The 13,868-nt window shown below is 40.6% G+C and overlaps 1 protein-coding gene across 4 annotated transcripts in view; it reads left to right on the top strand.

Annotated features, from left to right (window-relative positions):
• Nucleotides 1-13,868, top strand: part of ndrg4 (NDRG family member 4) — a 178,180-nt gene that overhangs the window by 96,574 nt on the left and 67,738 nt on the right. For all 4 annotated transcript variants that reach the window (XM_034177165.1, XM_034177164.1, XM_034177167.1 and 1 more), the window contains one exon: nt 13,473-13,511. In XM_034177165.1, the coding sequence (XP_034033056.1) occupies nt 13,473-13,511 (39 nt within the window). The remainder of the gene's footprint in view (nt 1-13,472; nt 13,512-13,868) is intronic.

Genomic DNA, 13,868 nt, shown 5'->3' with positions numbered 1-13,868 from the left:
GAACATAAAACAGACAGACTAACCAGCCAATCAGAAAGTAAGACCCAATCAGAAAGCAAACGTCTTTAAGTAAATAAAACTGCACCAGGGGTGAATTTATCACCATTTTTTCCTTGAACTTTGAAGAATTTGTAGACTGTTTTTTGTCATCCATCATGTCAACAGGGCGACTAGGAGTCACTCTGATAATCACCCGAGCCCAAGTGCAACACATTTAGAGACCTTCTACCATTTATTTCATTCTATGAATTCAATGTGTGACTTGTACATTGTAGTAACAACAAAAATGTGTTCGTAGTATGTGTGGCTAAAATTCAAAATGACCACAGGCTCCAAGTTGGTTTGTACCCTCCTTTGTGGAGACTTGAACAGTCAAAGACCAACATAATGTTGCCTATTTCAGACTCAGTCAATCTGCTTTTTTTTATTATTATTTCTTTATTTATTATTTTCTATGTGTTCCATTGTGACTGCCAACCAGCTCACTTTACAGTCTGTTGTTTACAGTCACAAAGTAATTTTGCTCACAGGCTCTTTCTGCTGTATAAAAAAACCCCAAAATGGACACCCAGTATTTGACCCAACAACATGATGGGCATCTCCATGCATTTTCTTTTCTAAGAAAATGTATCACCTGGGCCATATCTAATGGTTCATGGGCCTTATTCAGCCCCCGGGCTGTCAGTTTGAAACCCATGCCTTATTGCATTGCTTGTCCTTTGACAGATATAAATTACAGTAGACCACACTTATCAGTTAAGATGAATAATGATTCAGAAATATCTGCAATATCAATTTAGTCACCATAGTCTTCACTATAAACTGTTGCATATATATACTGTAGTACTGTACAAATTGTTTCGGCACATTTAATGCATCATAAAAGCAAAAAAAAAAAAAAGAAACCCTGATAAATATGCAGAACTAAATTAAATGTGTGATGTATTTCAGCTTTAATCATGATCAGTATGAAAATTGGGCTCTATTTATGTATGATTTTTTTTTTTTAATACTCTGGTGTGACTAAAGCCTCGGTCCCACCAAATAATAAAGCCATGATGAATAATGAGCCACATATGGATTTGTCAGTGATTATTCAAATAATGATCCACATATAAATCTATCATGTATCTGCTATGAATAAGCCTCTCTGTGCCTCACATGTGCCAGGTATCAGCCTCTAATGAGCCACAACCGACCTGTCATTTGAGTCCCTTCCAGCCTTGAACAGCTCGTATCGCCGTCTATGATCCACGTCAAGCCATATATGATTCATGTAGTGCCATGTAACACAACGTTGGTGCACGTTTACGCATGGGTTTGGTCCAAACCTCCAGCCCTACCACACATGGTCCCTTTAAAGTGTGAGTTTTTCAGTTCACTGCATCCATTCAAGATGTTGTCACATTTTTTAAACGCAGTCCAAAAAAAAGACACTTCTGCACATTCCAGCCGTTGTGTGCATCTGTGCGCCAGGCTGCAGTTCACCTGTGTTCCAGAGTCATTAAATGCTGCAGTGCTGCGTGTGCACCCAGTGCAAGGTTGAAAAAATAAAGGAAAAAGAACTACTGTGGAGAGGTTTCTCTGTGTCCAGAAAAAAAGAGACACCACAATGAGATGGCTGCTTTAATGATATACACCTGCACCTGTGTGGATCACTTCCCAAAATAATAAAAACTGGACAGTCGCCTCTGCGCTTATTCTCGTTAGCATTATTTGTTCCGTGGCTTTACAGTCATTTTGACACCCGTGATCCAACTTTTAACTTTGTGTTAGTCCGTTAATGTCTGCAAAATCGCTCTTTTGCACGCTGGTGATCTGCATAAATGCTCGTCTTGAGCCCAAGTCATTGTGTTAGTGCGCACAGAGTGCTCCTCATCTGATCCATTATAACAAGATGTGAAATCTATCATAAACATACTTTAACAGCTGCCTAACAGCTGTTTTACCAAGCTATTACAATATAAACATTACAAATAATGACCTTTTAAGCTGTTCCAAATACATTCTCCACCTCAGCGCATGAGACAGACAGGATAAAAGCTCCACATGTCCTCTGTGATTCCAGAAGCGATTAGAGGAGTTTTCAACATCCAAACTCTGGCAGAAAATGATTAATCCTTGACAAAATAATTATTTTATATACAGCGTCCGGCGCACAAAGCAGGTGGGATTGTAGTGCGCAAGAGGTCGAAGCCAAAATAGCCTGTCCTGTCCCTCGTAGCTGCCAGGTGCTCTGATAATGGGCTTTTAACAGCCTCGTCCTCATGACAAACATGCCTCTAAAATCCTTGTTTGTCCTTGTAGTACCTCGTACACAAACTGCCCAATGCTGTTGTTGCTAAATTTTGAACTTCTTGAAATTAGTGCCACGCTCAGAGATGAGCCTCGTTAGGCGACTATTCTGCCTCTAAGAGCCTCTCAGAGCTGCTGTTCTCCCACACTTATTGAATAACTGGACTCGTACAAAAAAAAAACATGTTACGTGGCTCATTATTCATCCTTCATTATTCGGTGGGACCAGGGCTTAAGTTACAGGACCTCAAAGCCTATTTTATGAAAAACGTGACTAAGAAATATGAGTAATTATGTTTCACAATCATTTTAATATTGCATGATCATTTGAAACTCTGTTTATGTGGTATTCTACTGGCCAGTACACTCGCAAAGAAATTTGTATTATTATAGAATAAAAACTCACATATGCACTTTTGTTGGAACTGATTTGTGTTGACATGCCAGTAAAAAAAAAAAAAAAGGTGTTGGGGGAGGGGCATTAAATCCTCCTTTTATTATAACTCTGGGGTGCCTAAAACTTTTGCACAGTACTGTATATAGCATATATACACATACACCGCCTATCCACGTGGATGAAACGTTGGTGTTCCAGAACTTTCTGTGAAAGGTTTCAGTTCATCACACGAACCAACTAATGTCATCTGCATATAGTACTAATTCCTTTTGGCTTCTCTCATGTTGCTTGGTGTCGCTACAGTGGATCCAGTGTGGATTTGCATGTTGATCAGCAGTGCGTGATGTTCATGTTTAGAGCACTTACCTCCAACTGAGAAGTTCTTGGGTTCAAGGACACCTGTACCCAATCTTGCAAATCTGGAGGAGCATCTGACATAAAATCTGTGTCAGATCAACATGTAGATTCATGACTCAGAGTAATTAAAAAACAAACAAACAAGAAAAACCAAAAGAGAGCCGTCACAGTCATCATTACGTTTTCTTCAGATAACACAGTGAACTAAAACAGGTGTAGAAGTGTTTGTAGATGTTGAATTTGGCTGCAGCTGACAGATCTGAGAATTTTTCTTCCTGCACACGGCTGCACACGAGCACATCAGTTTAAAATACAGGAGATCATCTATTATACGTCCTTAAACACCTTACGCACGGCGGGTTTCGGCCTGATCAGAAATTGGAACAGCAGAATTCATTTGCATCTCAAATGGGTGGAGCTGGAAGTTGGGGGATGATGTTGCCGCAGTGACGGCTGCTGGCTTTGGAAATGGCAAAAACATACATCACTTCTCATCACATTTGGCAAGTTTTTTTCCCATTGAGATAGAGAAGGTTATGACAATCAGGTTCAGTATGTTCAGATAAGAGCTTTATATTTTTAACTGTACATTGTCCCTCTTAAATAAAGTAACTTAAATAATCTTGGATTTGTGTAAAATGGCAGCTTACAATTGGATTTTTTTTCTGCAATATCTTGGCTTCTAGATGACCAAGGATCTTGATTTCAGTAGATAAATACACATTTTTAATGCCAAGGAGTTAGCAATGATGCTAATTACAAAAAATGTTCATGTGGGCAAAGTCACCCCGTGAATGTCATTTTGCCCACATGTACATTTTGTTGCCACCATTGGATTCCTTGATCCTCAAAACGTGTATAGAGCCACTGGAATCAAGATTCTAGATCACCTTGAAGCTGAGATATTGGAAAAACTCCTATTTTAAGATGCCATTTAAAAAAAAAAATAAATAAATCCGAGATGGCCACCATGGTGGCATCCAGGAAAATGGAATTATCCAATTTCTGATTGACTTTTATTCCATGCATGTTCCAAAAATGTGTAGTTTTGCTAATCTCCATTACATTCTAACAAAATTACATAACAAAACTATGTAGAAAGGTAAAGGAGCTCAGTCCTCTATGGCAAGATGTTTTAAGTTTAGACGTTACAATAAAAATGTCCTGAATTATAAAGATGTAATCCATTCTGACTTTCCAAAATCTAAACAGAATGAATTGAATGACATATAGCTCTGTGTGGAACAAGACTCCTGTAAATGGTAAAACATTTTGCCATGAAGGCTCTCCTTGTTCCTTCAAAGGACAATACTTACAGAACGCTTTATAACTGCAGCCATTAAAAACTGAAATCACAAAGTTCATGAAAGTTGAACTCAAACACAGCTCACATTTATCGTCCCTCATTCAGTCAATCCACCTGTTGTGGGGATTCTGGTCAAATTTGCCTGAACTGGTGCCTTAATATTGTACCTTCTGATGTCACTGGGTCTGGACGTTTGGTGCACATATGCCGCTGGCCGGTTTCCTGGAAACGGATTAAGATGGTAGGAGGGGAGCACCATTAGAGGCGTCCATTCATAGCATCCGTAGGATCAGGCTTAATCACTGTCGTCCCCTGATCCTCCGAGACTTGATCAAGTAATTTTAGTGCTACAATAATCCTCCTAAAACCTCAGCCAGAGCTGCAGACACAGAGGTCTTAAGATCACATGTAGACACCGTAAGACACCGGCAGCATCCGAGTGCAAGTCCTTCAGAGACTAACTGCATTTGACACATTTCGGCATCCCATTTCTGCATAAATGATCACAGCCTGGAGCGGAACATCTGGGCAGAGCAGGTTGACTTGACCCATAGAACCTCTCGCACCACCTCAGATTATTTAATCATAGTTTTTGTTTTTTGCCTTTGCATCACATTAGAGATGTTCAGAGATGTTCACTAAGACGAGCTGGGACACACTGGACTTTCCTTCAGTGTGCAGTCAAATCCTGCAAATGCACTGCTGTGCACTGGGAGTTATACCAAAGAGAAGAGTGCCACCTGCTGGTCTGACCACCCTGCTCTCATCATTAACATTTTCATTGACATGAAATCCACAGTGACTGAAGTTGCCCGTTGAGTTGCATGTTTGTCCTCAGACAGCACACTGGAGAAGGTCACAGGTCATCGGTAACACTCAGACATCACGTGGGCAGCTTCAGTTCCTGTGCTTGAGTGACATCTCTATAGGTGTGTCCCTGGTCTTTGTGGATGTCATGTCCTTGTTCCAGTCGTCGTCATCATCACTAACCCCTGAGCCATCTTTTTAATCCCTCACGTGCACTCATTAACGTTTTGACGCTCATCTTATTCCATTTCAGATGTCACCTCAGAAACTGTGAATTCGCGTACTTCTGAATGTTGTCGAAGCGACATGAAGGTCATCAGTCCCACTGGTGTCTAACCACACATGCATGTCCACGATGAATGTTTCTGTGCAGATCTGCAGACGTTCGTGCTCTGATGTGAGCTCCGTGAGGGAGCAGAGCAGGAATGAGCTCTTGTGTTGGTACCCGTGTTGAAATACTACAGGTGATCAGCCTCTAACTCGTACTGTTGTGCTGAAAGCGCAGCACACGAGTATGTGTTTGCAGATGGGTGAAAACCTGCGTTATTTCAGAATATCGAGAGAGACGTGGCGATATTCCTCAAAATCAACAAGCAACCACCTCAGCAGAAACCATCTGAAGACTGTTGTGGTGGCCCCATCTCTTTGTTTGTTGATACGTTTGTGGCAATGGTTTCAAAATGCAAAGAGCATTTTCAATCAGACTTGTTGGATAAACTCACTGGACCATCCTCTCGCAACACAGATCATGTCAAGGCCGTAAGCTCAATGTCAAGTCAGAGGTTATCATCTAAAACACAGTAATGACCAGTGGTGGACACACTTCCACTAGTCAGCTAACCGCTAATTATCGAAGCTAACGTTTTCATTAGCGGATTAGCTTTCCAGATAACTTTGAAAACCATCAGCGGACCAAGTAGCTTCTCATAAATTTAGTTCTGGACATAGTGAATGAAGCTTAACAGTTAAAAAAATGTTAAAGTCTGAAATCAAAGATTTTAGTGCCTGTCTGTTACATGTTATGGTTATAATTTTAAACAAACTAATTCCGGACAAGTTATTGAAATTAACGTCACATCTGTTGTTTTACAACGTGAAAATATCAGTTATATGTTTTAGTTTTAAAGTAATGCACTAATATTGAAGGTTTTAACGTTTAGACACATACGCCACAATGCATTATGGGAATATCTGTATTTGTAAATCTGTCATTTTTTTATGTGTAAAAAAAAAAAAAAAAAAAGGCCATTTGAAAACTGAAATTTCAGTTTGCTAAGTGATTTATCAGTTTTAGCAAATTTTGTAGCAAATGCTCTTCACCTTCACCGTCTACTGGCCAGTAAATGGCAGTGTTCATGGCAGTGGGAACCAGGTCTCTCTTGCTGAGAGAAGGCTGATCTGAGACAGAAGCACTGATTCGTTGTTGTGTCAGTTAGCTGCCAGTGTGCTGAAGTCATTACTGAAAGTTATCAGTTTAGCTTGTATCTGTAACTTCTGATAAATTTTTTAGGGATTTATTGGTTTAGCTTTATAAAAGTTAGCTTTTCAGTTAGTGGATTAACGGTTATCGAAGCTAACGTTTTGGTTAGCTGTGCCCACCACTGGTAATGGCCATATCTAAGGAAGTTGATATGATTTTGAAACTCTTTGTTGTGAAAGTGTCGTGACACGGACCCACAACAGGGGGCGCAAATGAACGGACAATAGATGAGCCAAAAATACAACACTTTACTGTTGTGAAGCGTGCACAACGAAATACAGACAAATACAGAATTTGGACAGAGTCAAATGTACTAAGGTGACGTGTGGGCAGGCTCGAGGATAGAAGACGTCCACCCAGAGAAGAGCCGGATCCCACACGATTTCCACTGCCACCGAACCCGGAGAATACTGGAGCCGCCAAGTTCCGAGTCCCCAGGTGGTCACCGTCTCCGGCTGTCGGATCTGGTACTGCTGGCAGGAAGCAGAAACAGTTATGTGTGGGTGTGTGTACACCCAGCTAATATAAGTAGCGACAGTTCCTTAATGGTGGGTAAGACACCTCCACCTCCAAAACGGGAACACAATAAACCAGTATCAGTAGCACCTACTGAATACGGCTGAGAATATACCTCCAAAGGCCAACGATATCTCGGCAGCGCCCTCTTGTGCCTGAAGCCCGCAGGCAGGGCGCCCTCTGGTGGTGGTGGACCAGCAGTACCTCCTCTTCAGCGGCCCACACAACACTCTTTTTGCTGCTTAGATTTCTACTCTCCTGGAGCTAAAAACAAGAAAAAATATACTGAACCTGTGAAATCAATTGTGCTGCGATGATGTCAAGCAAAGTCAACAGTTAACTGGTGCCTGCATCGGACAAGACACTTCATCTGTGTTGTCTCAGTCTACCCAGCTGTAATTGGGTACTGGTACTAACTGGGGAAGTCACCAGTTTTCCCCATCCAGGGGAAGCCATAGACGCTCATGCACTTAATGCTACAGAATCCAGGCATAAGCATTGACACCAGCGGGTCTTACTTTTGCTTCCTTTTGACCAATATATATATATATATATATATATATATATATATTAGTTTTGTATGCAAATTGGAAGTCTGATGGCTCATCAGATGTACATGAAGCTTGCTGAAGTCACTAAGTGGTAGCTGGAAAGTAGAAGCAGTCCTGTAGAAGTGCTGAGGTCCGTCAGGCCGGTACTGATTGTTGGATACTGTGGCATGACGTGAATGAAAGTCTATAAATCCCCCGTCCATCACACACTCCTACCGCAGCCATGGCCAGTGTCCCACCTGGGTGGACTGAGACAATGCAAATAAAGTGTCTTGTCCAAGGACGTACAGGTAGTGATCACACGTAGAATCAAACCGTGGTCTTGCTTGGTTGTTGAACTTCTCTTCCACAGAGCCACCTGCTACCTACGGTCTGACATCATCTAGGTTGCTCCAATATGAACTCAACAGGGTTGTTTTCATTCATTTTAACTTGCAGCATTAGCTGTCTCTGTGAGCCATTGTATTAACGGAGCCATACTAGTTAGCTTTTGAGTTAAATCAATCATTACCTGATTGATTAATTTATTGATTTTTACACATGACTGCAAGTGATATGTCTGTTTTGGAACTTACAGGCCACAGAACAGTATTTTCTATAAAATTACATTATTTTACATGGTGACCTAATTCATTTAGCTGCAACCACCATTTTTGTGTGTTGTTTGTTAAACGTCAGTAGTAATGAAGATGGTTTGTGACTAAACATCAAGAAACAAAGAAATCCTACGTACCTTCCTTGGTTACTTGACTGAGTTTAGCACCTCCTTGGCATAATCTGTGTTGGTCTAATTATGTTGGTGTTATGTTGTCCATGGTGCACGTGTGACCATGTCATAAGAGGGATCTGGCCGCTGCACTCTCTCTTTACAAACACCATGTTTCCTCTTGTTTTATTGATATTTTTGAAGCGTTTCCCAGCCTCCCATATGAGGGACATTTGCTGCACTACATCTCCAGTGAGATGAGTGACAGATGTTTGTCTTCATCTTCAGAAAACAAACATGTGTTGAAAGACAACTTATGCATCTTGACAGGTGAGATGCTGGCATCCATCCTTAAATTTGTTTTTGATGGATTACCACAAATTGATTGGGATGCGGGTAGTATTCCAACATTGCACTAAAACAGCTGTTTTTGGTTTTGGTAATTATGGTTTGGATGAAAAGTTTTCAGCTTGACTATTGTTTGAAGAAGAGATTCCAGATCACAGATCGATACAGTGAGGTCCATAAGTGTTAAGACAGTGATGCACTTGCACAGAGTGGTATTCAGAGGCAAAATTACAAGAAGCATCAATGTCCAAATACTTATGAACCCGAGTGTATTTGTACCTTGTTGTATGACTTTGAAAGCTGCAGGTCTTGATTTTTTTTTTTTTTTTTTGGGGGGGGGGGCTTTTGAGGGTATTGTATCCATGGACTACATTTGGCCACAAACGAGGTGAACAATAAGAACTTACTGTAACAAGTATGAGTCTGTCAAGCTAAAACATCAATGAAGTTGAATAAATGTCTTTTTATTAACCAGGACAACAACTGTCCTTAGAAATAATCCTTTCCATTCATTCTAAGTGTGGCTGAAGTTTCAGTCATTGAACATTCTAAACACTCTCCTCATTTGGTGACATTGTGCTTCGAGCTGTTCTCCAACAAGGGTTCTATGTTAGAAGACTAGAGGTCTAGATCTTCTATGATCTACATTTATAACTCATATTTGTCACTATACAGTCATACAACCCCAATTCCAATGAAGTTGGGACGTTGTGTGAAATGTAAATAAAAACAGAATACATTGATTTGCAAATCCTCTTCAACCTATATTCAATTGAATACACCACAAAGACAAGATATTTAATGTTCAAACATAAATTTTATTGTTTATGTACAAATATTTGCTCATTTTGAAATGGATGCCTGCAACACATTTCAAAAAAGCTGGGACAGTGGTATGTTTATCACTGTGTTACATCACCTTCAAACAACACTCAATAAGCATTTGGGAACTGAGGACACTAATTGTGAGTGTCATGACTGGGTATAAAAGGAGCATCCCCAAAAGGCTCAGCCGTTCACAATAAAGATGGGGCGAGGATCACCACTTGGTGAACAACTGTGTGAAAAAATAGTCCAACAGTTTAAGAATAATGTTTCTCAATGTTATTTTGTAAGGAATTTAGGGATTCCATCATCTACAGTCCATAATATAATCAGAAGATTCAGAGAATCTGGAGAACTTTCTACATGTAAGGTGCAAGGCCGAAAACCAACATTGAATGCCCATGACCTTCGATCCCTCAGGCGGCACTGCATTAAAAACTGACATCATTGTGTAAAGGATCTTACTGCGTGGGCTCAGGAACACATCAGAAAACCATTGTCATTTAACACAGTTCGTCGCTACATCTACAAGTGCAAGTTAAAACTCCACCATGCAAAGTGAAAGCCACACATCAACAACATCCACCGCCGCCTTCTCTGCGCCCGAGCTCATTTGAAATGGACAGACGCAAAGTGGAAAAGTGTGCTGTGGTCTGATGAGTCCACATTTGAAATACTTTTTTGGAAATCATGGACGTCATGTCCTCCAGACAAAAGAGGAAAAAGACCATCCACATTGTTACCAGCGCAAAGTTCAAAAGCCAGCATCTGTGATGGTATGGGGGTGTGTTAGTGCCCATGGCATGGGCAACTTACACATCTGTGATGGCACCATCAATGCTGAAAGGTACATTCAGGTTTTGGAGCAACACATGCTGCCATCCAAGCTTTTGGTCTTTTTCAGGGACGTCCCTGCTTATTTCAGCAAGACAATGACAAGCTACATTCTGCATGTGTTACAACAGCGTGGCTTCGTAGTAAAAGAGTGCAGGTACTAGACTGGCCTGCCTGCAGTCCAGACCTGTCACCCATTGAAAATGTGTGGCGCATTATGAAGCACAAAATACAACAATGGAGACCCCGGACTGTTGAACAACTTATGTCGTACATCAAGCAAGAATGGGAAAGAATTCCACCTACAAAGCTTCAACAATTAGTGTCCTCAGTTCCCAAATGCTTATTGAGTGTTGTTAGAAGGAAAGGTGATGTAACACAGTGGTAAACATACCACTGTCCCAGCTTTTTTGAAACGTGTTGAAGGCATCCATTTCAAAATGAGCAAATATTTGCACAAAAACAATAAAGTTTATCAGTTTGAACATTAAATATCTTGTCTTTGTGGTGTATTCAATTGAATATACAGTGAGGAAAATAAGTATTTGAACACCCTGTGATTTTGCAAGTTCTCCCACTTAGAAATCATGGAGGGGTCTGAAATTGGTGCATGGCCACTGTGAGAGACATGATCTTAAAAAAAAAAAAAAAATCCGGAAATCACAATGTAGGATTTTTTTTTAAATAATTTATTTGTATGTTACTGCTGCAAATAAGTATTTCAACACCTGTAAAAATCAATGTTAATATTTGGTACAGTAGCCTTTGTTTGCAATTACAGAGGTCAAACGTTTCCTGTAGTTTTTCACCAGGTTTGCACACACTGCAGCAGGGATTTTGGTCCACTCCTCCATACAGATCTTTTCCAAATCTTTCAGGTTTGGAGTTTCAGCTCCCTCCAAAGATTTTCTATTGAGTTCAGGTCTGGAGACTGGCCAGGCCACTCCAGGACCTTGAAATGCTTCTTACGGAGCCCCTCCTTAGTTGCCCTGGCTGTGTGTTTGGGGTCATTGTCATGCTGGAAGACCCAGCCATGACCCATCTTCAATGCTGTTACTGAGGGAAGGAGGTTGTTTGCCAAAATCTTGCAATACATGAGCCCATCCATCCTCCCTTCAATACGGTGCAGTCGTCCTGACCCCTCTGCAGAAGAGCACCACCAGAGTATTCTCTTTCCACCCCCATGCTTCACGGTTGGGATGGTTTTCTTGGGGTTGTTCTCATCCTCTAAGCATGGTAAGTGGAGTTGATTCCAAAAAGCTCTATTCTGGTCTCATCTGACCACATGACCTTCTTCCATGCCTCCTCTGGATCATCCAGATGGTCACTGGTGAACTTCAAACGGACCTGGATATGTGCTGTCTTGAGCAGGGGGACCTTGCTGCCCTGCAGGATTTTAAACCATGACAGCATCATGTGTTACTAATGTAATCTTTGTGACTGTGGTTCCAGCTCTCTTCAGGTCATTGACCAGGTCCTCCTGTGTAGTTCTGAGCTTTCTCAGAATCATCCTTACCCCACAAAGTGAGATCTTGCATGGAATCCCAGACTGAGGGAGATTGACAGTCATCTTGTGCTTCTTGCACTTTCTAATAAATAATCATAACAGTTGTTGTCTTCTACCAAGCTGCTTGCCTGTTGTCCTGTAGTCCATCCCAGCCTTGTGCATGTCTACAATTTTGTCCCTGGTGTCCTTAGACAGCTCTTTGGTCTTTCTATGGTGGACAGGTTGGAGTGTGATTGATTGAGTGTGTGAACAGGTGTCTTTTATACAGGTAACAAGTTCAAACAGGTGCAATTAATACAGGTAAAGAGTGCAGAATAAGAGGGCTTCTTAAAGAAAAATTAACAGGTCTGTGTGAGCCAGAATTCTTGGTGGTTGGTAGGTGTTCAAATACTTATTTGCAGCAGTAACATACAAATAAATTATTTAAAAAACCTGAAAGATTTGGAAAAGATCTGTATGGAGGAGTGGACCAAAATCCCTGCTGCAGTGTGTGCAAACCTGGTGAAAAACTACAGGAAACGTTTGACCTCTGTAATTGCAAACAAAGGCTACTGTACCAAATATTAACATTGATTTTTACAGGTGTTGAAATACTTATTTGCAGCAGTAACATACAAATAAATTATTTAAAAAAAAATCATACATTGTGATTTCCGGATTTTTTTTTTTTTTTTTAAGATTCTGTCTCTCACAGTGGCCATGCACCTAAGATGAAAATTTCAGACCCCTCCATGATTTCTAAGTGGGAGAACTTGCAAAATCGCAAGGTGTTCAAATACTTATTTTCCTCACTGTAGGTTGAAGAGGATTTGCAAATCATTGTATTCTGTTTCTATTTACATTTTACACAACGTCCCAACTTCAGTGGAATTGGGGTTGTAGATAGATGATTCAGGTCCCCACATATGAAAATATATTTTCATAGTCATCTGGATCCATCCTAAAAGATAACGGCCCATGTTTCCACCCTTCCACAAACGTTCATGGATATTTCTTGTTGAATGTTTTTTTGTGTATTCCTGCTAACAGGCAACAAACCAACAAATGGACATAAAAACACAACCTACTTGGTGAAGGCAATTACAATACTAGTTAAGAAAGTAATTCCTCAAGGGCTCAAACTTTTCATCCAAACAAGCAGCTGGTTTGTGTAGTTGAATGTGTCCTTTGTGTACGAACACAAAGGACGACCGAAACCACAACTAATCATTTTCAGTGTCTAGTCCAAAAAAAAAAAAAAAATTGAAATAGTTGTGTAGTTTTTCAACACATTTGTGTGCTTTTTGTTGTAGCTGTTATAGATGAGACAAACCATCTGTGGACTGAACTCGATGACGCTGTTCTACTGAGGTGCTTCTGGGAAACGGAGTTTTTCTGTCAGTTTGTGACACTCTCCTGTTCAGTCGAGCAGCCTTCAGCTCCAACAGAAGCAGCTGATTGTTCTTATGTTTCCTGTTTCCTGCCTGTTCATTAATCTTGTATCGTCTTCTTCTCTCATTCTGTCTTGTCCTCTTCTCGTCTCCTCCTCGTTGTATTTCTGCAGGAAAGCTGTGAGCAGCTGATGCCGGCAGGAGATTGGAAGGTATGACCTATTGATGCTGTTTGTGTTCATATCGAATGTGTTATTTCTTGTATCACAACGTTTTTGTTTTTGGTTCGGGCTGTCTGTCCTCTGGCACATTTTCGTGCTCGCTCACAAGTGAGCAAATACAAAGAGATAAAGGTCTCAGATGAGAAGCAAATTATAACAGGACCGCCTCATTCCATCTCACAGCACATCACACCTGAAAATCTGAAAATCTTCTAGGACCCACCCAAACCTTTAATTGGTTTTTAGTGACACATAAGATGTAGTATTTCCATATATACAGTATGTATTATGTTAAAATAGGTCAAATAAATAAAGAATAACATCACTTAAATACAATGGCTTTGTTTT

This window comes from Thalassophryne amazonica, chromosome 8 (genome assembly GCF_902500255.1).
Source record: "Thalassophryne amazonica chromosome 8, fThaAma1.1, whole genome shotgun sequence".
Classification (NCBI taxonomy): Eukaryota; Metazoa; Chordata; class Actinopteri; order Batrachoidiformes; family Batrachoididae; genus Thalassophryne; species Thalassophryne amazonica.
This window is presented reverse-complemented; position numbering and strand designations above follow the sequence as displayed.